Source organism: Anolis carolinensis, unplaced genomic scaffold (genome assembly GCF_035594765.1).
Source record: "Anolis carolinensis isolate JA03-04 unplaced genomic scaffold, rAnoCar3.1.pri scaffold_15, whole genome shotgun sequence".
In the NCBI taxonomy this organism is placed as follows: domain Eukaryota; kingdom Metazoa; phylum Chordata; class Lepidosauria; order Squamata; family Dactyloidae; genus Anolis; species Anolis carolinensis.
The window spans coordinates 4,611,040-4,632,079 of record NW_026943826.1 but is presented as its reverse complement, the minus strand read 5'-3'; the positions used below and the strand labels follow the sequence as shown (position 1 = coordinate 4,632,079).

The window sequence follows — 21,040 nt, the reverse complement described above, 5'->3', positions numbered from 1 at the left end:
CTGATACTCCGACATCCCCAACCCTTCCCTCCAGAGGCCAGAGATTTTGATCCCACTCTGGCTGCTCGGAAGGAACTTAGCAAAGCATGAGAGGGACAAAGGTGGCCCCAGTGGTGATCGGCACACTGGGTGCAGTGCCAAAAGACTTTGACCTACACTTCAACACAATCGGCACTGACAAAATTACCATCTGTCAGTTGCAAAAGGCCACCCTACTTGGGTCTGTGAGATAAGTACACAGCAAACAAGACCACTCTGCCAGCTGTTGTATTGGATCACACGTCGGACACTTCCCAAGTGTCTAGACCAGGGGTCCCCAAACTTTTTAAACGGGGGGCCAGTTCACAATCCTTCGGACCGTTGGAGGGCCGGACTATGGTTGGCCACCGAGCAATAATAAAATTAATTAATAATAATAATAATAATAATAATAATAACAACAACAATAATAAAAAGAGGGTAGGCAGAGACCCTTTGGGCCATTGAGTCCAATCCCCTTCTGCCTTTGTGCACCAAAAGCACAAGCACAGCACCCCTGATAGATGGCCACCAAGCCTCAATGTTAATAATAATAATAATAATAATAATAATAATAATAATAATAATAATAATAACAAAGAGGTTGGAAGAGACCTTTTGGGCCATTGAGTCCAACCCCCTTCTGCCTCTGTGCACCAAAAGCACAAGCAAAGCATCCCTGGCAGATGGCCACCCAGCCTCAATGTTAATAATAATAATAATAATAATAATAATAATAATAATAATAATAATAATACAGGGTTTTGGAACACAATACTCCTGACCTCACAATCGTGTTAAAAAACAAAGTATGGATTATCGATGTTGCAATCCCAGGTGACAGCAGGATTGAGGAGAAACAACTGGAAAAGCTGACACAATATGAGGATTTACAGATCGAATTACAAAGACTCTGGCACAAGCCAGTCAAGGTGGTCCCAGTGGTGATCGGCACACTGGATGCACTGCCTAAAAGCCTTGGCCTGCACTTAAACACAATCGGCTCTGACAAAATTACCATCTGCCAGCTGCAGAAGGCCACCTTACTGGGATCTGCGCTCATTATTCGCCGATACATCACACAGCCCTAGACATTGGGAAGTATCCAACGTGTGATCCAATTCAACAGCCAGCAGAGTGTCTACTGTGGACTCATCTTGTTGTGTTTCAAATAATAATAATAATAATAATAATAATAATAATAATAATAATAATAAGGGTTGTAAGAAAAGAAGAGACCTCTTGGGTCATTTAGCCCAACCCCCTTCTGCCCTTGTGCCATGGGGGCCGGATAAATGGCTTCGATGGGCCGCATCTGGCCCCTGGGCCTTAGTTTGGGGACCCCTGGTCTAGACCAGTGATGGGCAACCTTTTGCACTTGGTGTGTCAAAATTCACCAAAAATCCTAGCGTGACTTGGGTGGTGTGTCACTTCGAGAAAAAAACCATAATTTCACAATATATATAGTTTAAATAACAAAAATATATCATTGTAATATATAACTGTATTTAATAAATCAACAACTATTTACTGCCATTATTTCCATGTACAACAATCTATGGTACCTCTTGCAGTTTCCACGCTGATTTCTCTCTATTATAGTTTCAATGTAATCATGAATAATGAATAATATAATAATAATATAATAGTAATAATATAATAATATACTACAATAATAATAGAATTATATATATGTATGTATGTAATGTGCATAATTCCCATGGACTAAACAACAAAACCACTGGACCAAATCACACCAAATTTGGCCACAAAAGACATAGTCATCCAATCAATCTGCATGCGGCAGCGTGTCAGCAAAAATAGCTAGGCATGTCAGTGCTGACACGCGTGTCATAGGTTGGCCATCACTGGTCTAGACTAGTATTGGCGAATAATGCGTGCAGATCTGAGTATCCTTTTGCAGATCCTTTTGCATCTGACAGATGGTAATGTTGTCAGTGCCAATACTTTTTAAGTGCTGGCCAAGGTCTTCAGGCACTGCATCCACTGTGCCGATCACCACTGGGACCACCTTGACTGGCTTGTGCCAGAGTCTTTGCAGTTCGATCTTTAAATCCTCATATTGTGTAAGCTTTTCCAGTTGCTTCTCGTCAATTCTGCTGTCGTCTGAGATTGTTTTTGTGTCAATAAAATAATAGATGTTGCATAGTAAAATCCAAATAGTATGACACAGCAAACAAGATAGATATGCTGGATTTCGTATCACAAAATCACAAGTCGAACACTTCCCAAGTGTCTAGGACTGTGTGATGTATTATTATTATTATTACTATTATTATTATTATTATTTTATTTATGACACAGCAGACAAGATAGATATGCTGGATTTCATATCACAAAATCACAAGTCAAATACTTCCCAAGTGTCTAGGACTGTGTGATGTATTTTTGGATGATGCTTGCAGATGCCAGTTGGGTGGCCTTTTGCAGTTGGCAGATCGTGATTTTGTCAATGTCTATTGTTTCCAAATGCCGGCTGAGATCTTTTGGCACGGCACCCAGTGTGCCCATCACCACCAGGACCACCTGCACTGGTTTCTGCCAGAGTCTTTGAAGTTCAATCTTGAGGACCTTATAGTGGCTGAGTTTTTCCTGTTTTTATTATTATTATTATTATTATTATTATTATTATTATTATTATTATTATTATTATTATTACAAAGGCTGGATGGTCATCTGTTGAGGCTGCTTTGATTGTGCTTTTCCTGCATGGCAAAAGGGTTTGGATTGGATGACCCCTGGGGTTGCTCCTATTATTATTATTATTATTATTATTATTATTATTATTATTATTATTATTACCAAGGCTGGATGGTCATCTGTTGAGGGTGCTTTGATTGTGCTTTTTCTGCATGGCAGATGGGACTGGACTGGATGGCCTCTGCGGTTGCTCCTATTATTATTATTATTATTATTATTATTATTATTATTATTATTATTATTATTACAAAAGCTGGATGGTCATCTGTTGGAGATGCTTTTCTGCATGGCAGAAGCGGGTTGGACTGGATGGCCCCTGACGCCTTCCACTGAAATACTGTTTATGTTTATGTTGGTCAAAAAGTTTTCCCAAGCCTGATATATATCTATATATCTCTATCTATCTATCTATCTATCTATCTATCTATCTATCTATCTATCTATCTAATGTACATATACTATATACAGTAGAGTCTCACTTATCCAACGTAAACGGGCCGGCAGAACATTGGATAAGCGACATCAAATTAGGTTATGATTTTACAAATTAAGCACCAAAACATCATGTTATACAATAAATTTGACAGAAAAAGTAGTTCATTGCACAGTAATGCTATGTAGTAATTACTGTATTTACGAATTTAGCACCAAAATATCACGATATATTGAAAACATTGACTACAAAAATGCGTTGGATAATCCAGAACGTTGGATAAGCGAGAGTTGGATAAGTGAGACTCTACTGTATGTCTGTGTGTGGCTGAGGCATCCACTTACACAGTCTAGTCGTGTCCGACTCTGGGGGTTGGTGCTCATCTCTATTTCTAAACCAAAGAGCCGGCGTTGTCCATAGACACCTCCTAGGTCATATGGCCATGGCCATGACTACATGGAGCCTCTGCATATGTCCCTCCCTTCCTGTGAGCTGGTGCCTTTCTCAAGAAAGTTCCAAGGAGAGAAGAAAGCTCAGAGTAAACAAGTTAGGTCATTGGTATCACTTGTGCCAAGTGGATGTGGAAGGTGAGGAAGACCCTCAGCCATTGGTCAATTTTAGATAAGCCAAAGGTATACATTCTTTGTTAACTGCGCACATGGGGCAGCAGCCATTTCCATGATACAGCCCTTTGCCTTCTCATCAGCTGTGATAACAATAAAAGCCTTGTTTTATTGCTCTCTTGGAATTCTCTCCTTTACTTCCCCTCCGGGCCAGTCCCCAACAACACCAGAAGCGACTTGTATTTATGTTCTCAATTCGCTTCTGACACGATTATATATGTGTGTGTGTGTATAATATTATATAACATTATATATAAACCTCTCTTTGGGGCTCCGTGAGAAACGTTTGCTTCGAAAAGGACTGAATCGGTCCTGCACCACTCCATGGGGTTTATGTTTTGGAGAAGCACTCGAGAGCTTTGGCAAGAATTCTACCAAACTATAAATCCTAGGGTTCTATGGGTTGTCGTCATGGCAGTTTAAGTAGTGCGATATTTGTTCAGTCTGCAAGATACCGAGGTGTATCTAGTAGGCATGTCCGATTGATGAAAAAAATGTTTCAATTCTCGTTTCTAAAGTAGGGGGCGCTGGCGCTTCGATATAGAAAGTATTTCCGATTTTTTCACCCAAAATTTTTGGATATTTCCGAAAATTCGTAACGATTCTAAATGTTTCTAAAATGGCGGACGCACATGCGCAATCGCTACACACCGGGCTTGTATGGCAATCTTCCATGTGGATGCAGAGGATGTTAGCACCCACCTTTGCGTCCATCGTGGAAGCTTCTGATTGGCCGGGGAGCGGCAGCCATGTTAGGCTGCGCTAAGCTCCCATTCAAGGTAGGTTGCAGAAACAATTTTTTAAAATATTTTTTAAAATATATTTTAAAAAATGGAGGGGGGGGGGGAATTAACGAAACATTAAGAGACAATTAGAGAATGGGCCAACAATGGTTCGAATTACATTGCTGGTTGCACTGTGAGACAATGTCTCGGAATGCATATCAAAAAGCGAGAACAATCCGAAATAATTCCGATATATGATTCAAAACGATTTTTTGGACATGTCTAGTATCTAGTCCAGATTAAAACCTGGACATCCCAAAGAAGAAGGAGACAAGAAGGAATCGGTTGGGCCGGGAGAAGAGGCCCGCCGAGGCCTTGCTTTATTTGTTCATGGAATCACCGTAACGAGACAGTTTGCATTGTTGGAAAACTAACAAACAAACCGAAAAGCAGAGGCGAAACAAAACCACAAATGGGATGGGGCCGCTGGTTGCATTCAAGCTGGGAAAACTGGGACAGAGTCATTCACATTTGGATCAAACTTTTCCAGGTCCTTTGCAGACCTGAGCCATTTTCCGAAAACAAAGAACAAAGAACAATCCTGCCTCTTTCTGGAGACCAGACATTTGGATGGATGTTTGTGTTCGAGACATGACACGGCGGGAAGATTGGGGAAGGAGGTGCAAAGGGCGAGAGGGGCGTTAGCAAGCGGTGAAGGTTTTCCAGAAGAAGTTCTTGCACGGGGCTTTGCGGTCTCGCTGGGTGAGCTGGGAGAGCCTCCCCAGCACCGAAGCCTCGTCCTCCAGTTTGCTCTCCAGTGGGTCTTCCGATTCGGAAGGAGCTGGCTCCCGACCCACTTCTGCCCCATCCAAGAGGTCGGCCAGCATTTTCAGGATCAGGACTTTGCGGGCTTTGGTCTGCTCCTAGGAGGATGAAACGGACACAAACAATGGGGAGAAAGAAAGAATGGGACAGAGAGGTGAAAAGAAGGCAAGAAATTGCAATGATCAACGGTACAGTTGCATCCTCAATGGCAAGTCTTAGTCCACCAAGAAAGAGTCCAAGGAGAAGAAAATCCATGCAGGCCCTTGAGACAAACGAAGGATAATAATCTATACACTGATCGAGTGGACCTTGATTTTGGGAGTTGTAGTTCACCTGCATCCAGAGAACCTGTGACTCGAATGGACCTTGATTTTGGGAGTTGTAGTTCACCTGCATCCAGACCCCCACTGACAATGGACTGGGGCTAAACTTGACACAGAGAAGCCCAGGACCAACTGAACATCGAATGGACCTTGATTTTGGGAGTTGTAGTTCACCTGCATCCACAGAAACTGTGACTCGAATGGACCTTGATTTTGGGAGTTGTAGTTCACCTGCATCCACAGAAACTGTGACTCGAATGGACCTTGATTTTGGGAGTTGTAGTTCACCTGCATCCAGAGAACCTGTGACCTCCACCAACAATGGACTGGGACCAAACTTGACACAGAGAAGCCCAGGACCAACTGAACATTGAATGGACCTTGATTTTGGGATTTGTAGTTCAGCTGCATCCAGAGAACCCAGCCAACGTCGGATCTGGACCAAGAGAACCTGCTTATGTTGAATGTCGAGGATATTTTGAATTGTAACTCATAACAATTTCTCAATGCAAATACATTTTATTGATTAGCCTATTGGCCGTTATCAAAATATTTGACAAATACATTGAACACATACAACATGCAATTTCTCAATGATAATTCTTCCCGAGTTTCGTTTGTGACGATTTAGAATTTCATCCCTACTTCTTACAGAATGTGTTTATGTTTTTCAGAAGTGCCCAAGAATTGTAAGTTTCAAGGATACAAAAAAAAAAAAATCTGTAACTGCTGGAACCCCAAGGAGAGGTGAGTACTGTAAAATTATTATTTTATTTTATGACACAACAAACAAGATAGATATGCTGGATTTCGTATCACAAAATCACAGGTCGAACACTTCCCAAGTGTCTAGGACTGTGTGATGTATTTTCGGATGATGCTGCAGATCCCAGTCGGGTGGCCTTTTGCAATTGGCAGATAGTAATTTTGTCAATGTCTATTGTTTCCAAATGCCGGCTGAGATCTTTTGGCACGGAACCCAGTGTGCCCATCACCACCGGGACCACCTGCACTGGTTTCTGCCAGAGTCTTTGAAGTTCAATCTTGAAGTCCTGATAGCGGCTGAGTTTTTCCTGTTGTTTTTCGTCAATGCGACTGTCACCTGGGATGGCAACATTAATGATCCAAACCTTTTTCTTTTCCACAACTGTGATGTCTGGTGTGTTGTGTTCCAGAACTTTGTCAGTCTAGATTCGGAAGTCCCACAGTATCTTTGTGTGCTCATTTTCCAATACTTTTGCAGGTTTGTGATCCCACCAGTTCTTTGCTGCTGGGAGGTGGTACTTGAGGCATAAGTTCCAATGAATCATTTGGGCCACATAATTGTGCCTCTGTTTGTAGTCTGTCTGTGCGATTTTCTTACAGCAGCTGAGGATATGATCAATGGTTTCATCGGTTTCCTTGCACAGTCTGCATTTTGGGTCATCGGCTGATTTTTCGATCTTGGCCTTAATTGCATTTGTTCTGATGGCTTGCTCCTGGGCTGCAAAGATCAGGCCTTCTGTCTCCTTCATTATTATTATTATTATTATTATTATTATTATTATTATTATTATTATTATCATTATTAATATTATTATTATTATCTTCCTTTCCCCTTAGACTATTAAAAAGTAAATGCTGGGACAAATGATCTCTTAACAGCAACATATCACGGCTCAAAGTTCAATGTGTGGTGGAGGCTCCTTCTTTGGAGGCTGGATGGCCATCTGTCAGGTGGGCTTTGAATATGTTTTTCCTGCTTCTTGGCAGAATGGGGTTGGACTGGATGGCCCACGAGGTCTCTTCCAACTCCAAGATTCTATGATTCTATAAACAGATTCTCTTCCCCATAGAAATGGACTCAGGTTAAAAGTTCAAATATGTGGGGGCTTCTCCAGCATCCTTCATTTTCTCAGTTTCTTTTAATGGGGATCTTCTCTTCCTTCCAGAAAGTCAATTGAAAAGGTGATGTTTTAAACTATTCCTTGCCAGAAAGAATAGATTTCTGTTAAGGACAGGGGACAATTCAACAGTTTTTGGTGCCTCTAAACCAGTGGTTCCCAATCTGTGGTCCGTGGACCACCAGTGGTCCCAAGAACTAAAATATGGTCTGCTTCCTCACCGTTTCTACTACAGATAATAACACAGCCCAAACAAAACATTTTTTTTCCTTGGAGTCTTTGTTTTTAGGCCTGTTCCTGGGGTTATTTGGGGTACTGATTCAGAACATTGCATTGGATAGACCACATCAGCTCTAGATGATTAAATATGGTTTTCTGTGGGCGAATAGATGGCGACGACTGGATGGCATGTGTTCTGTATCAGAAACTCGAGCTGATGTGGTCTGTATCCAATGTAAATTTCTCAATGAGCATCACAAATAACCAAGCCAAATCTAAAGATGGCCAAAAACTGATTTGTAACCCTTTTGGTACTAATGTTGGAGAGAGGTCCCTGGTCAGGAGGTACCTGGTCAAGGAGGTCCCTGGTCAAAGACGTTTGTGGTCAAGGAAGTTCCTGATCAAGTGGTCCCTGGTCAAGTGGTCCCTGGTCAAAGAGGTCTCTGGTCAAGGAGGTTCCTGGTCAAGTGGTCCCTGGTCAAAGAGGTCCCTGGTCAAGGAGGTCTCTGGTCAAAGAGGTCCATGGTCAAGTGGTCCCTGGTCAAGGAGGTCCCTGGTCAAGGAAGTCCCTGGTCAAGGAGGTCCCTGGTCAAGGAAGTCCCTGGTCAAAGAGGTCCCTGGTCAAGGAGGTCTCTGGTCAAGGAGGTCCCTGGTCAAAGAGGTCCCTGGTCAAGGAGGTCTCTGGTCAAGGAGGGCTCTGGTCAAGGAGGTCCCTGGTCAAGGAGGTCCCTGGTCAAGGAGGGCTCTGGTCAAAGTGGTCCCTGGTCAAAGAGGTCTCTGGTCAAGGAGGTCCCTGGTCAAGGAGGTCCCTGGTCAAAGAGGTCCCTGGTCAAGGAGGTCCCTGGTCAAGGAGGGCTCTGGTCAAAGTGGTCCCTGGTCAAAGAGGTCTCTGGTCAAGAAAGTCCCTGGTCAAAGTGGTCCCTGGTCAAAGAGGTCCCTGGTCAAGGAGGTCCCTGGTCAAGGAGGTCCCTGGTCAAGGAGGTCCCTGGTCAAGGAAGTCCCTGGTCAAGGAGGTCCCTGGTCAAGGAGGGCTCTGGTCAAAGTGGTCCCTGGTCAAAGAGGTCTCTGGTCAAGGAAGTCCCTGGTCAAAGTGGTCCCTGGTCAAAGAGGTCCCTGGTCAAGGAGGTCCCTGGTCAAGGAGGTCCCTGGTCAAGGAGGTCCCTGGTCAAGGAAGTCCCTGGTCAAGGAGGTCCCTGGTCAAGGAGGGCTCTGGTCAAGGAGGTCCCTGGTCAAGGAGGTCCCTGGTCAAGGAGGGCTCTGGTCAAAGTGGTCCCTGGTCAAAGAGGTCTCTGGTCAAGGAAGTCCCTGGTCAAAGTGGTCCCTGGTCAAAGAGGTCCCTGGTCAAGGAGGTCCCTGGTCAAGGAGGTCCCTGGTCAAGGAGGTCCCTGGTCAAGGAAGTCCCTGGTCAAGGAGGTCCCTGGTCAAGGAGGGCTCTGGTCAAAGTGGTCCCTGGTCAAAGAGGTCTCTGGTCAAGGAAGTCCCTGGTCAAAGTGGTCCCTGGTCAAAGAGGTCCCTGGTCAAGGAGGTCCCTGGTCAAGGAGGTCCCTGGTCAAGGAGGTCCCTGGTCAAGGAAGTCCCTGGTCAAGGAGGTCCCTGGTCAAGGAGGGCTCTGGTCAAGGAGGTCCCTGGTCAAGGAGGTCCCTGGTCAAGGAAGTCCCTGGTCAAGGAGGTCCCTGGTCAAGGAGGGCTCTGGTCAAGGAAGTCCCTGGTCAAAGTGGTCCCTGGTCAAGGAGGTCCCTGGTCAAGGAGGTCCCTGGTCAAGGAGGTCCCTGGTCAAGGAAGTCCCTGGTCAAGGAGGTCCCTGGTCAAGGAAGTCCCTGGTCAAGGAGGTCCCTGGTCAAGGAGGGCTCTGGTCAAAGTGGTCCCTGGTCAAAGAGGTCTCTGGTCAAGGAGGTCCCTGGTCAAAGTGGTCCCTGGTCAAAGAGGTCCCTGGTCAAGGAGGTCCCTGGTCAAGGAGGTCCCTGGTCAAGGAGGTCCCTGGTCAAGTGGTCCCTGGTTAAAAAAAAAAAGGTTGGGAACCACCGCTGTATACTTAAAAGAGCCACACCTCTTGGATTTAAGACCCATGATAAAAGCAAAAACAGGTGCAGATCAGCCGAAGTGAAGGCTTCTCCCAAGATCCAGCTTTTAAAAACCCTTGTCTCTTTTGCTTGGATTGTCTCCCTCCCTCCTTCCTTGTCCACTCCTCTTGCTTTTCATCTCTATAAGCAGCCTCCTGACTTACCTGGGAATCAAGGGAGGAGGTCCACCTTTCTCGAAAGGTCTTATTCTCAAGTAGATCCAGGTGGAGATGGTCTCCTTTGGGTCGCTGATTTGCTTTTTGTTGCGGCTGCCAATTCCTGTACGCACTCCACCTTCTCAATAAAGTACTGCTTGCTTGCTTCCCTCTCTCCCTTCCTCCTTTTTTCCCCTCTTCCTTCGCTCCCTCCCTCCTTTTGTTCCTTCCTTCCTCCTTACCTTATTTCCCCCCTCTCTTGACTCATTCTTCTTCCATCTTCCTTCCTTCCTTCCTTCGCTCCCTCCATCCTTGCATTCCTTCCTCCCCTTTCCCTATCCCCCTCTTCTCTCTTTCTCTCTATTTCTTTCCTACCTTCATCCCTTCCCTCTCTCCCCTTCTTTCCTTCTTACCTTATTTTCCCTTCTCTTCACTCACTCTCCTTCCTCCCTTCTCCCTCCCTCCTCTCCCTATCTCAATTCCATCCTTTTCTTATTTCCCCCTCTCTCTCTTCTTCCGCCCTTCTTTCCCACCTTCATCCTTCCCCGTTCTTCCTTCTCACCCTCTCTCCCTTCCGCCCTCCATCCTTGCATTCCTTCCTCCCCTTACCCTATTATCCTCCTCTTCTCTCTTTCTCTCTATTTCTTTCCTACTTTCATCCCTTCCCTCTCTCCCTCCCTTCCTTCCTCCTTTGCTTATTTTCTCCTCTCTCTTCACTCACTTACTTTCTTTCTTTCTTTCTTTCCTTCCTTCCTTCCTTCCTTCCTTCCTTCCTTCCTTCACTCCCTCCATCCTTGCATACTTCCTCCCCTGACCCTATTCTCCCCTCTTCTTTTTTTCTCTCTCTCTTTCCTACCTGCATCCTTTCCCTTTTTCTCTCTCTCCGTTCCCTCTCTTCCTTCCTTCCTTCCTTCCTTCCTTCCTTCCTTCCTTCCTTCCTTCCTTCCTTCCTTCCTTCCTTCCTTCCTTCCTCCTTTCCTTATTTTCCCCTTCCTTCCTTCCTTCCTTCCTTCCTTCCTTCCTTCCTTCCTTCCTTCCTTCCTTCCTCCTTTCCTTATTTTCCCCTTCCCTCCTTCCTTCCTTCCTTCCTTCCTTCCTTCCTTCCTTCCTTCCTTCCTTCCTTCCTCCTTTCCTTATTTTCCCCTTCCTTCCTTCCTTCCTTCCTTCCTTCTTTCCTTCCTTCCTCCTTTCCTTATGTTCCCCTTCCTTCCTCTCTTCCTTCCTTCCTTCCTTCCTTCCTCCTTTCCTTATTTTCCCCTTCCTTCCTTCCTCCTTCCTTCCTTCCTTCCTTCCTTCCTTCCTTCCTCTCTTCCTTCCTTTCTTCTTCTTTTTCCCTTCCTTCCTTCCTTTTTTCCTTCCTCCTCCTTCCTTCCTTCTTTCCTTTCCTCCCTCCCTCCTTCCTTCCTTCCTTCCTTCCTTGCCTCCTTCCTTCCTTCCGTCCTCCTTCCTTCCTTCCTTCCTTCCTTCCTTCCTTCCTTCCTTCCTCCTTTCCTTATTTTCCCCTTCCTTCCTTCCTTCCTTCCTTCCTTCCTTCCTTCCTTCCTTCCTTCCTTCCTTCTTTTCTCCTTCCTTCCTTCCTTCCTTCCTTCCTTCCTTCCTTCCTTCCTTCCTTCCTTCCTTCCTCCTTTCCTTATTTTCCCCTTCCTTCCTTCCTTCCTTCCTTCCTTCCTTCCTTCCTTCCTTCCTTCCTCCTTTCCTTATTTTCCCCTTCCTTCCTTCCTTCCTTCCTTCCTTCCTTCCTTATTTTCCCCTTCCTTCCTTCCTTCCTTCCTTCCTTCCTTCCTTCCTTCCTTCCTTCCTCCTTTCCTTATTTTCCCCTTCCTTCCTTCCTTCCTTCCTTCCTTCCTTTCTTCCTTCCTTCCTTCCTTCCTTCCTTCCTTCCTTCCTTCCTTCCTTCCTTCCTTATTTTCCCCTTCCTTCCTTCCTTCCTTCCTTCCTTCCTTCCTTCCTTCCTTCCTTCCTTATTTTCCCCTTCCTTCCTTCTTTCCTTCCTTCCTCCTTCCTTTCTTCCTTCCTCTCTTCCTTCCTTTCTTCTTTTTTCCCTTCCTTCCTTCCTTTTTTCCTTCCTTTCTCCTTCCTTCCTTCCTTCCTTCCTCCTTTCCTTATGTTCCCCTTCCTTCCTCTCTTCCTTCCTTCCTTCCTTCCTTCCTTCCTTCCTTCCTTCCTTCCTTCCTTCCTCCTTTCCTTATTTTCCCCTTCCTTCCTTCCTTCCTTCCTTCCTTCCTTCCTTCCTTCCTTCCTTCGTTCCTTCTTTCCTTCCTTCCTCCTTCCTTCCTTCCTTCCTCTCTTCCTTCCTTTCTTCTTTTTTCCCTTCCTTCCTTCCTTCCTTCCTTCCTTCCTTTTTTCCTTCCTTCCTCCTTCCTTCCTTCCTTCCTTTTTTCCTTTCCTCCCTCCCTCCTTCCTTCCTTCCTTCCTCCTTTCCTTATTTTCTCCTTCCTTCCTTCCTTCCTCCTTTCCTTATTTTCCCTTTCCTTCCTTCCTCCTTCCTTCCTTCCTTCCTCTCTTCCTTCCTTTCTTCTTTTTTCCCTTCCTTCCTTCCTTTTTTCCTTCCTTCCTCCTTCCTTCCTTCCTTCCTTCCTTCCTTCCTTCCTTCCTTCCTTCTTTCCTTTCCTCCCTCCTTCCTTCCTTCCTTCCTTCCTTCTTTCCTTCCTTCCTTCCTCCTTTCCTTTTTCCCCTTCCTTCCTTCCTTCCTTCCTTCCTTCCTTCCTTCCTTCCTCCTTTCCTTATTTTCCCCTTCCTTCCTTCCTTCCTTCCTTCCTTCCTTCCTTCCTTCCTTCCTTCCTTCCTTCCTCCCTCCTTTCCTTATTTTCCCTTTCCTTCCTTCCTCCTTCCTTCCTTCCTTCCTCCCTCTCTTCCTTCCTTTCTTCTTTTTTCCCTTCCTTCCTTCCTTCCTTTTTTCCTTCCTTCCTTCTTTCCTTCCTTCCTTCCTTCCTTCCTTCCTTCCTTCCTTCCTTCCTTCCTTCCTTCCTTCTTTCCTTTCCTCCCTCCCTCCCTCCTTCCTTCCTTCCTTCCTTCCTTCCTTCCTTCCTTCCTTCCTTCCTTCCTTCCATCCTTCTTTCCTCCTTTCCTTATTTTCCCCTTCCTTCCTTCCTTCCTTACTTCCTTCCTTCCTTCCTTCCTTCCTTCCTTCCTTTCCTCTCCACCTCTTCTCTCTTTGACTCTCTTCTCTCCTTCCTTCCTTCTGTTTCCTCAACCTCTCCATCCATTCCCTTTCTATTTCACTGTTTCCTAAAGGGGACAAACCCTCCCTTGTGCTCTGATCTCTTTCCAGCTCGGAGCCTTGACCGCCTTCCCCATTGAGACCCATTCAAGGGGAATTTCCAAGTGACAAATGTGCCTCTGACCCCTGAATCCCTGGCCCAGGCAGGCTCTGTGTGCAAAGGCCATGAGAGAAAGCAAGGTCCCCTCTTTCCATCCTCGTGGGACTTACCCGGCTGCTCTGTGCCGAGAGCTTGTCTTCGCCAGGCAAAGCGGATGCCCTGACCGTCCAAACCAGGAGGAGAACCGCAAGGAGCCGTCCCATCATCTGCATGGTGGAGCCAAGTCTAGCCTGTTTGGGAGAAAGCCGAGAGGCAGAGCGTCGTCGTCGGTTTCTTCTTCGGTCTGGTTGCCAAAGGAGGCTTGGAGCATCTCCTTTTATGAAGCCCTCTCCCCCTCTTCACCGTCCCCAGTGGGGTACCAAGTGACGCAGGCGGAGGAAGCCTGCCTGGCAGCCCAATGCCTTTCCAAGGGAGGGTCGAGGGAAATGAGCAGATCCAAAGAAGCCCAGGGTTGCACACCAAAGTGGTGGCGGAGGGTGGGAAATCATCAGAACTGTCTCACCTCACTACAACACACACATTGCACCACAGCAGGCTTGGGTTTTTCAGTTTATTGATAAAGAATAGCAAAACTTAAGAGAGCAATACTCCAATTGAGAGTGCAATCCATGAAACACAGTTCAGAGTCTTCGTAGATAAAAGTACAGAGTCCCAAAAACCAAGCAAATCCAAAGAAACCAGAAAACATGAGCTTCAAATAATAATCCAAACACATGAAACGAGGCATGAACCGAAACTAAGCAAGAGTTTATTTATTTTTTATTTATTTCCAACATTTATATCCCGCCCTTCTCACCCGAAGAGACTCAGGGCGGCGTACAAAATTGGCAACAATTCGATGCCTACACATAATTAAAACAGCAATGAAAATCCAATAAAACAATTAAAACAATATAAAGATATAAAACATATGATTAAAATCCATTTCTCCAGAGTTGTACAGTAGAGTCTCACTTATCCAACGTAAACGGGCCAGCAGAATGTTGGATAAGCGAATATCTTGGATAATGAGAGATTAAGGAAAAGCATATTAAACATTAAATTAGGTTATGGTTTTACAAATTAAGCACCAAAACATCATGTTATACAACAAATTTGACAGAAAAAGTACTTAAATACACAGTAATGCTATGCAGAAATTAATGTATTTACGAATTTAGCACCAAAATATCATGATGTATTGAAAACATTGACTACAAAAATGCGTTGGATAATCCAGAATGTTGGATAAGTGAGTGTTGGATAAGTGAGATTCTACTGTATCTTCAACGGCAATGTTGCTCTGAATAAAATCTTTCCCAAATTACATCTCCTTTTAAAATTTCCTTGCAACAAAAAAACGGCAGAATGTTGGATAAGCAAATATGTTGGATAATAAGGAGAGATTAAGGAAAAGCCTATTAAACATTAAATTAGGTTATGATTTTACCAATTACTCACCAAAACATCATGTTATACAACAAATTTGACAGAAAAAGTAGTTCAATACACAGTAATGCTATGTAGTAATTACTGTATTTACGAATTTAGCACCAAAATATCACGATGTATTGAAAACATTGACTACAAAATGCGTTGGATAATCCAGAATGTTGGATAAGCGAGTGTTGGATAAGTGAGATTCTACTGTATCTTCAACGGCAATGTTGCTCTGAATAAAATCTTTCCCAAATTACATCTCCTTTTAAAATCTCCTTGCAACCAAAAAACACATTCCTTTGAACTCTAGCCCTCCCACGCTTGCCTCCAATTCTCACAGACCGTCTGGAGCCCGATTTCAATTTCAACCTGGAATCCCTGTCTAACACAAATTCATCCCCGTCGTTCCCATCTGGACTTTGTTGACAATTTTCAGACTCCAGTGAAAGGTCATCCTTATCACAAACTTTGGCAGCATCTCTGCTAAACTCAGAGGCATCCACAGTCCTCTGTTTTGTCTGTTTTTCTAAGCTATCAACACTCTGAATCCACCTGCATTTCAGAAATATCAACATTCCCAGGGACACACTGCTGTTCAAACTGGATTTCAGAAACATCAACATTCCCAGGAACAAACTGCTGTTACACAAATCCCCTTTCATCATCACCAGATTGAACCACAACAATAACGTGGGCGTGGAAGTGTTTTTCAACACACCGACACCTGGATGCTGAGAGAAGTGAAAGTAAAATATATACACACGAAAGCATACAGGAAAGAATGGTTGAAGTCTTTGACAAGAGTCAGGTTCAAATCCTGAGTCTCAAAGGAAAGTCGTGGCAAACCTTTGCATCAACCAGTTGAGTTGAAGGCATTGAACAATAACAACAGTAACACTTTGAAGAACCCCAAGGAGCCATGAATGTAGGAAAGCAGATGCCCGAGAGTTGACTTGAGGTCCTTCAAACATCTGAAGAGCCTTCTTCTTCTCTCACCCTGGACTTCCACAGATATATCTATAAACCTTTCTTGCTTAGTTTCTCCATACCTCACAACCTCTGTGTATGCCTGCCATAGATGTGGGCGAAACATCAGGAGAGAATACTTCTGGAACATGGTCATACAGCCCGGAAAACATGCAACAACCCAGCCTTCCAGCTGTTCGTAGAAGGTAGAGAGAGCTAGTCTTCTTGTCAAGGATGAAGCCAGGTTGTCTTTGAGTAGAAGGTGGAGCAAAGTTGTCTTCTTGGAGAAGTTGGAACAAGATCATCTTTTTGTAGAAGAAGGAGCCAGATTGCCTGAAGATAAAGTGAGGTTGTCTTCTTGTAGAAGATGGTGAAGTTGTCTCCTTGTAGAGGTTGGAATAAGATCATATTCTTGTCAAAGATGGAGTCAGGTTGCCTTCTTGTTGAAGATAGAGCAAAGTTGTCTTCTTGTAGAAGTTGGAACAAAATAGGATTGAGTAAGGTTGCCTTCTTGTTGGAGATAAAATGAAGTTGTCTTCTTGTAGAAGATGGAGATCACTGTCTTGTTGTAGAAAATGGAGATAACTGTCTTCTTGGAGAAAATGGAGATGTCTTCTTGTAGAAGATGGAGATAACTGTCTTGTTCTAGAAGATGGAGATAACTGTCTTCTTGTAGAAGATGGAGATAACTGTCTTGTTCTAGAAGATGGAGATAACTGTCTTCTTGTAGAAGATGGAGATAACTGTCTTGTTCTAGAAGATGGAGATAACTGTCTTCTTGTAGAAGATGGAGATAACTGTCTTCTTGTAGAAGATGGAGATAACTGTCTTCTTGTAGAAGATGGAGATAACTCTTGTTCTAGAAGATGGAGATAACTGTCTTGTTCTAGAAGATGGAGATAACTGTCTTGTTCTAGAAGATGGAGATAACTGTCTTGTTCTAGAAGATGGAGATAACTGTCTTGTTCTAGAAGATGGAGATAACTGTCTTGTTCTAGAAGATGGAGATAACTGTCTTGTTCTAGAAGATGGAGATAACGGTCTTGTAGAAAATGGAGATAACTGTCTTGTTCTAGAAGATGGAGATAACTGTCTTGTTCTAGAAGATGGAGATAACTGTCTTGTTCTAGAAAATGGAGATAACTGTCTTCTTGTAGAAGATGGAGATAACTGTCTTGTTCTAGAAGATGGAGATAACTGTCTTGTTCTAGAAGATGGAGATAACTGTCTTGTTCTAGAAAATGGAGATAACTGTCTTGTTCTAGAAAATGGAGATAACTGTCTTGTTCTAGAAGATGGAGATAACTGTCTTCTTGTAGAAGATGGAGATAACTGTCTTCTTGTAGAAGATGGAGATAACTGTCTTGTTCTAGAAAATGGAGATAATTGTCTTGTTGTAGAAGATGGAGAGAAGTGGTCTACTTGTAGAGACAAAATCATTGTCTTGTTAATGATGGAGCCAAGTTGCCTTCTTGTTGAAGACAAGGAGATGTTGTCTGATTGTAGAAGATGGAGGGGGAAAGTCATATATAAAATTAATGTAAATAGATAGATAGATAGATAGATAGATAGATAGATAGATACAAATATAACGGTAACAGGGATTGCAAAGGCTTGCAGAGGGAAAGGCCTATATATCTGTAGCAGAGGTTAACAAATATTTCAGGTGAAAATGCTTTTATAAGATTAATGGGTAATATTCTTCTTCCTGACTTGCGAGGGCTTCTTTCCCTTTTCAAAACATTCCTTTGATTAAGAGCAAGGGAGGCTTTGGAAAAGAAAACACTGATAAGGGAGGGTAAGATGAGAGATAAATATATCATATATTGCAAGCAACGGCCTCCAGGCTCCGCTGCTGACTTGATCTTGATCCGATTATAAGCCGGGGAAGGCTTTTTCAGCTCATAAATAAGGGCTGAAAAACTCAGCTTATCTTTGAGTATATACGGTAATACTTTATGTAAAGCTGAAGCAGGTTGTGGTGCTCATGGTTGACCATCTCGATCGGAGTCTTGACCTTTGGGGACCTCTTTCCACCCCATCTTACCTCTACAAAAAAGATCAAATCCTTAATAACCCATTGATGTTTGCTTCGTTTTCTCGAATTTGGGAAGGAACGTTTGCCTCTGTTTGCTGGAACATATCAACTTGGGCATCCTATTTTTTTTGCCAGCGTTTTATTTTCCAGAACTCCAGCTGCACTCCCCAATTTTTGAGTGTTATTAAGAATATAAACTGAAATAGAGGCACTCATATGCGCCAATGCAGGGGTCCCCAAACTACGGCCCGCGGGCCGGATGCGGCCCTCCAAGGCCATTGACCTGGCCCCCGCCCTAGTTTTAGACTTAGGCTCGCCCAAAGTCTGAAATGACTTGAAGGCACAACAACAATCCTACTTGATTATCTCATTGGCCAGAAGCAGGCCCACACTTCCCACTGAAATCCTGATAAGTTTACAGCATGTTGGTTAAAATTATTTTTATTTTTAAATATTGTATTGTTTTTTCATTTACCAATATTGTAAATGAAATATTGTAAATGAATGATATGGTAATAATATAATATATTGTAATAAAAAATAAATATTGTGTATACATATAATATTGCTAATAAAATTTTTTAATGTAATACAATATAATATTTATTTATTTATTACAGTATTTCTACCCCGCCCTTCTCACCCAATAGGGGACTCAGGGCGGCTAATTATAATAATACAATATAATAATATTGTATAATATAATAATATTAATTATCTATATATAAAAGGGTAATGAAATTTCAGCCTAGGACAAAACAACAAAACCACACATCCCAGAAACACTTGGCCCGAGGCTGTGGCGCAGACGGGAGAGCAATGAATCACTGACCAGGAGGTCATAAGTTCGAGGCCCGCTCGGAGCTATGTTTGTTGTTTGTCTTTGTCCTATGTTAAAAAGGCATTGAATGTTTGCCTGATGTGTGTAATGTGATCCACCCTGAGTCCCCTTCGGGGTGAGAAGGGCGGAATATAAATGCTGTAAATAAATAAAATAAATAATAAACTTAGGAGCACAACCCCTCATCCATGCCTCTACGTTCATACAACAAAAAGAAAAGAAAAATAAATGTCCTAATTAGAGGGAGAGGAATAATTGTTTTTATCCAATTGCTGCCAGTTAGAAGGCTAAGCTCCGCCCACTTGGTCTCCTAGCAACCCACTCAGCCCAGGGGACAGGCAGAGGTAGGCCTCACTTAGGCCTCTTCCACACTGCCTATAAAATACAGATAATCAGATTTGAACTGGATTATATGGCAGTGTAGACTCAAGGCCCTTCCACACAGCTATATAATCCATTTAGGAGGGCTATTAATAAGTAATTGGTGATGATGAGGATGATGATTTATAATGGACTTAATGTCAGGGGAAAACCTTTACCCTTTACCTTAACTACTACCAATTCCTCAATACTTTATTTCCCATACAACCATACTTTGCCACAGCAACGTGTGGCTGGGCACAGCTAGTATATTAAATATTAAATGTAATATTACGAATAATATTACGGTATAATGGTATAGTACAATATAGTAATATATAATGCTAATATTATGCTATGCTAATAATATAATATATTGTATGTACATACAATTTGTAAGCCGCTCTGAGTCCCCTTCGGGGTGAGAGAGGGTGGGGTATAAATGTAATACATAAGTAAATAATTGTTGCTGGGTTTTTTTTTTTTGCACTACAAATAAGACATGTGCAGTGATCATAGGAATTTGTTCATTTTTTGTTTCAAATGATAATTTGGCCCCTCGACAATCTGAGGGACCATGAATCGGCCCTCCACTTCAAAAGTTTGAGGACCCCTGCTCTAATGTATTGAAATTGCGATTGCATATAAATAGGGATTTTGGTGACGGCAGGGGGGGAAAATCACCGAAATCGCCCCCAGCCGAAAGCCTTGATATGAGATTATGTTATGTAAGGCAGCTCTACAGGATATAACGCAGGACGTTTGTTCACTTACTCTCAGGTTACAGCATTACTTACTCTCCACTGACTTTGGTCACGAAGCATTTCATCTTCTGACATTGATCCTGGAGATCCCGCAATTGATATGGGATAGACCTGAGATACTCTTGGAGCTTTGCTCTGAGATTGCGAAACTCGGATCACCTCTCGTAATGCTCATTTGCATATTTAATTAAATGCAAGGCTCCCACTTTACATATCGTTTGAGTGAACCGTGTGGGAGCGCTGGGCCGCCGCAGATTACAAGCTCGCCCTCCAGCAAAGCTGTGTAAGCCCTTTAAGATCCCTATGTGTTGTCCAAGGGAGATATCGGATATCTCAGCAAGAGAACGCATTAGCATTTGGAAAGGAAGGCTTTAGGTCTTAGCGCTATCAAGGATTTATATATATACTAGCTGTGCTGTGGCGAAGTATGGTGGTATGGGAAATAAAGTATTGAGGAATTGGTGGTAGTTAATAGGCATGTCCGATCGATGAAAAAATGTTTCAATTCTCGTTTCAAAAGTAGGGGGCACTGGTGCTTCGATATAGAAAGTATTTCCGATTTTTTCACCCAAAATTTTTGGATATTTCCGAAAATTCGTAATGATTCTAAATGTTTCTAAAATGGCGGACGTGCATGCGCAATCACTACACACCGGGCTTGTATGGCAATCTTCCATGTGGACGCAGAGGATGTTAGCCCCCACCTTTGCGTCCATCGTGGAAGCTTCTGATTGACTGGGGAATGGCAGCCATGTTAGGCTGCGCTAAGCTCCCATTCAAGGTAGGTTTTTTAAATATATTTAAAAAATGGGGGGGGGATTAACGAAACATTAAGAGACAATTAGAGAATGGGCCAACAATGGTTCGAATTACATTGCTGGTTGCTCTGTGAGACAATGTCTCGGAATGCGTATCAAAAAGCGAGAACAATCCGAAATAATTCCGATATACGATTCAAAACCATTTTTTGGACATGTCTAGTAGTTAAAGTAAAGGGTAAAGGTTTTCCCCTGACATTAATTCTAGTCGTGTCTGACTCTGGGGGTCGGTGCTCATATTGAGTCTACACTGCCATATTATCCAGTTGAAATCAGATAATCTGTATTTTATAGGCAGTGTGGAAGAGGCCTGATTGAAGTGGCCCTGGGCTGAGTGGGTTGCTAGGAGACTAAATGGGTGGAGCTTAGCCTTCTAACTGACAGCAGACCAAGTGGGTGGAGCTTAGCCTTCTAACTGGCAGCAATTGGATAAAAACAATTATTCTTCTCCCCATAATTAGGACTTTATTTTTCTTTTCTTTTTGTTGTATGAACGTAGAGGCATGGATGAGGGGTTGTGCTCCTAGGT

At 43.4% G+C, this 21,040-nt stretch overlaps 1 protein-coding gene across 1 annotated transcript; it reads right to left on the bottom strand.

Annotated features, from left to right (window-relative positions):
• Positions 1-4,869: 4,869 nt before the first annotated feature.
• Positions 4,870-13,689, bottom strand: LOC134294544 (somatostatin-2-like). Its single transcript, XM_062966053.1, has 2 exons — positions 13,416-13,689; positions 4,870-5,443 (listed from the first exon to the last, which is right to left on the bottom strand). Exons 1-2 carry the CDS (start codon positions 13,515-13,517, stop codon positions 5,222-5,224), a joined length of 324 nt encoding a protein of 107 aa, XP_062822123.1. The 5' UTR covers positions 13,518-13,689; the 3' UTR covers positions 4,870-5,221.
• Positions 13,690-21,040: the final 7,351 nt, after the last annotated feature.